A 3579-nucleotide genomic window follows, 5' to 3' on the forward strand; every position below is an offset into this window, starting at 1 on the left:
AATATTTCATTCTAAACACCCGGCTACAGTATGTTTATATTATTTGTTTTAATTGAAATCGATAAATAGAAGGAACTTTTTTATGAAAACGCGTTGTGTTTTTCCAAACACAATATCGATTTGGAACCACTTTTATTAATATATTAAATAATTAAGTTCATATTGTAAATTCTATTACTTTTATAAACTTTTTGAGAAATGATCCCAGTCAATCTTCATTTCTACCCAGATATATAAAAAAATATTATTGACGCATTAAAGCATCATAGCCCGTATTTTTTATCGGTCCCTTCCATATTCATTTGATCCAAAGTACATTTAACACTGAGTTTTAACTTGTATATGACATAGCTTATAATTTTTTGAACTTTTCAAAGAACACTGAATATGTTTCGTTAGGTTTAGTTCGTCGACAAGAAAGCTGCCCGCAATAATATCGTTATTAAATGTAGGACGTTAAATTCTTCTTAATAACTATTAAATCATAAGTGAAGAACTAAACTCAAATTTAATTTCGCAACAGAGAACACCGCCACTTCGATATGTTATACTAAATGACTTGCTTTCTAATTGAATATATTTGTGTTCTTTTTGAAATTGCTCTTTTAAATGCATTCCAAGTATTACTCAATTTTTCTTTCAAATAATTTCTTTCTTTTGTTATCATAAGTGAATCAATTACCCTCCACAGCTATATCAAGCAAATTTTGTACATAGTACGGACCTTCATTGACATAGCCACGCAATTGGAGATTTGTTTGAACATCGAACGCATTGCTATCGGCCAACAGCTCGATTACACAATACTTTGCATATTTTGCTTCCTTATCAAATTCAATTTTCCGATCTAAAAGGAACTCTAATAATCCCGCCGTATTCTTCAACGCTTCAACACCCCATTCGAAGCAGCATAAAGCCCGTATGAAGTTGAGAGATGAAATCTTAATATCAGGAAACGGATTACGACAATAATCCAAGAGGAATTCCATATTATCCGAGTGACGACCCATATAAGAAAACCAAGTGTGCAAAATTGAACTAAAAAATATAACAAAATCATTCAGATAGCTCGTTTTGAAATACTTTTAACCATATCCGAATGCTTACTTGACTTCTGAGCATACTGATTGTTCGAAGGTAAAAATAGCCTCTAAGCTATTAAATGCACGGATTTTAAGATCTGATGCCAAGCTACGCAAATATGAATGGTAATCTTCAAATATCTCTTTCAAAGCAGTTTTATAATTTAACTCCAGCAAGGAAACACCCTGTTGAGTGTGTGCCAGGTTTGCTAAAAAATTTAAAAACGTTCTGAAAGAATTGTGATTAGCGTACAGCAGACGATTTACCTAGGGTATCAAATGCGGTTGGTAAATTAGCAATATCTCCTCTATGCAGGCATTCAAACAGACATCTTATCATGTGGGGATACCCGGTTATTATTTTTTGTGGTTGCACACGAGCAGTTTTACCAAAGAATTTCATTATACCGGGTACCAATAAACGATCCAAAGGGTTATCTTCACTTTCAACACGTTTACATATAACGTCATATACCTGATGTTTCTCTAAGTAAAGCAAACCATGATTTTGTTCAGCCAATGAAACCAATATCTCCAATATATTAACTTGCATCAATATGTCATCGTTATCCAATTCAGCCAAAGCATGGTCTACAATAAATTCCACTTTCTCCAATGTTATTGGAGAACGCTTGGCTAAGCCTACCGCCAGCTCATAAGTTCGACATTTCACAATGCCGTCTTTGTTAAGGGCAACGGTTAAGGATTCTTTTACCCACGGCTGATGTAAATGGTTTTCCAAAACCATCAACAAAATACTTAAAGCCGGATTACCAACCTCAGTTTCAATATCCTGCAAACCTTTTAGAACATATTGCAATAGCTCATCGCTCAAAAGATCGCCTACCGACTGTTCATCCTTGCCGTTTAAGTTAACTTGATTTTGTAATTCTTTTAATATAGTATTCAAAGCTAGAGCCCTAATGCGGGCCTTCTTGTGCTCTAAAGCTCTCTGCAATAAGAGCGGAAAATCGTTTTGCCTCAACGTTAAATTCGCCATACAAATAGACAAAATATCGCTAACTAAATCCAACCGCTGCGCCTCTCCACCATTTTCTCGGTATTTAGTTTTATCTTGCCCTGCACCTTCCTCCTCGAGGCAGTCATAAATCTCCGGACAACTAAGCAAACGATTGGTTATCCTCACCTCGAGATCTGGTGTCACGTTCAAACGTCCTCGTATCTCGCTTAAAGTGGATAACATGTTGTCTGTGTTAATTTTCAGACTTTCTAGTTTCTGAGTAAACCATTCTTCAGACATTGTTGGAATTTGAATAAAAAAATTAAGCAATATTTAATCTTAAGGAATGTTTGTTATTTAAAAAAGCCTATTCATTCTTTCTTCAAAAAAACAAACAGCTGATTTTGCAGAGTTGTTATGCTTCGGTTTTCTTTGACAGTATCAATAAGAAGACAATGTATTATTGCAAAATTGCACAACCTCTGATAGTTAAAACAATGTCAAAACTTCAATGTAAAAGACCAACCAAATTCTTAGGGCGGAAAATAAATTAATAAAAAAATGTTTTTTTTTACTTATATTTATTACACTGTGTTCTTCTCTTTTGTTATGGACTGATGATAAATATAGGATGAGAAAAGGTTGAAATCAGGTGTTTTTCCTTTATATTGGAAGAGCAATTTCCTTATTCCAATTCACAAATGTGGAAATAGACTTCATATTGAAAAGTATAGAGGCATCGCCAGGGTAAGTGTCTTACCTAAATTGTATGAGCAAATTGTTACTCAGCATTTAACTTTTAGCTATTAAATCTTATATTCCTGCATGCCACCATGACTAGTGACTCTGGCACGAATATCGTGTATACTGATTTTAGTAAAGTGTTTGACTTAACTATACCGTATTGATAGTCAAACTCCATGCCTCTGACTTCCCTTTCTACTTAATAAAATGGATAAGCTCTTATCTGCATAATAGACCATTCAGCGTTCTGTTTAACTTCATCACCTCGAATGAATTTCCCGTGACATCTGGCGTCACTCAAGGCAGCCACTTAGAACCTCTTTTATTTAACTTATACATTAGTGATCTCCCCCCGGCTAGTAAATCCAGCTAGATCTTAATGTGCGCTGATGACGTTAAATTGTTTACTTTCTTCGAATCGTAAAGTTTCAACTTGAGTTAAATAATTTGGTTACATGGTGCTCTTTAAATTTTTTAACATCTCTTTATATCCTTTATGTTACTTTTTAATAATAATTTTTTTATGAGATATGCTTCTAAGAGTCAATTGAATTCGACCGTTAATTTATTTTAGTTGAGTTTTATGTGTAAGTAAATAAATAAATAAATAAATGTAGAAAAGACGTTTATGAACAACACTTGTAAAACGCATTATTAGAGCATGAACCTATATTAATATTATTTTGAAAAACTAACCTTCTGCCATGTGATTTGAATTCCTCTGAACACAGTCCAGGCTATACTATTTTCAAATATCTTAGTATTTCCACAAAGCCGTCTTCTTTGTAAAAG

The 3579-nt window shown here is 33.6% G+C and overlaps 1 protein-coding gene across 1 annotated transcript; it reads right to left on the minus strand.

The window, feature by feature from the left end:
- Positions 1-559: 559 nt before the first annotated feature.
- Positions 560-2482, minus strand: LOC119637108 (26S proteasome non-ATPase regulatory subunit 5). The gene is made up of 3 exons (XM_038032936.1): positions 1350-2482; positions 1108-1291; positions 560-1038 (listed from the first exon to the last, which is right to left on the minus strand). The coding sequence occupies exons 1-3, from the start codon at positions 2341-2343 to the stop codon at positions 675-677; spliced, it is 1542 nt and encodes a 513-aa protein (XP_037888864.1). The 5' UTR covers positions 2344-2482; the 3' UTR covers positions 560-674.
- Between the last annotated feature and the right edge of the window lie 1097 nt (positions 2483-3579).

This window comes from Glossina fuscipes, unplaced genomic scaffold, assembly GCF_014805625.2.
Source record: "Glossina fuscipes isolate IAEA_lab_2018 unplaced genomic scaffold, Yale_Gfus_2 43, whole genome shotgun sequence".
NCBI lineage: Eukaryota > Metazoa > Arthropoda > Insecta > Diptera > Glossinidae > Glossina > Glossina fuscipes.

What these genes read in the sequence shown, in the direction of transcription:
- LOC119637108 (XM_038032936.1), bottom strand. Translation starts at nt 2,343, where the DNA reads ATGTCTGAAGAATGGTTTACTCAGAAACTAGAAAGTCTGAAAATTAAC. An exon ending in AACCGCATTTGATACCCTAG is followed by an intron (nt 1,292 to 1,349) that starts GTAAATCGTCTG and finishes TAAATTTTTTAG; the next exon opens with CAAACCTGGCACACACTCAA. An exon ending in TCAGTATGCTCAGAAGTCAA is followed by an intron (nt 1,039 to 1,107) that starts GTAAGCATTCGG and finishes TATATTTTTTAG; the next exon opens with TTCAATTTTGCACACTTGGT.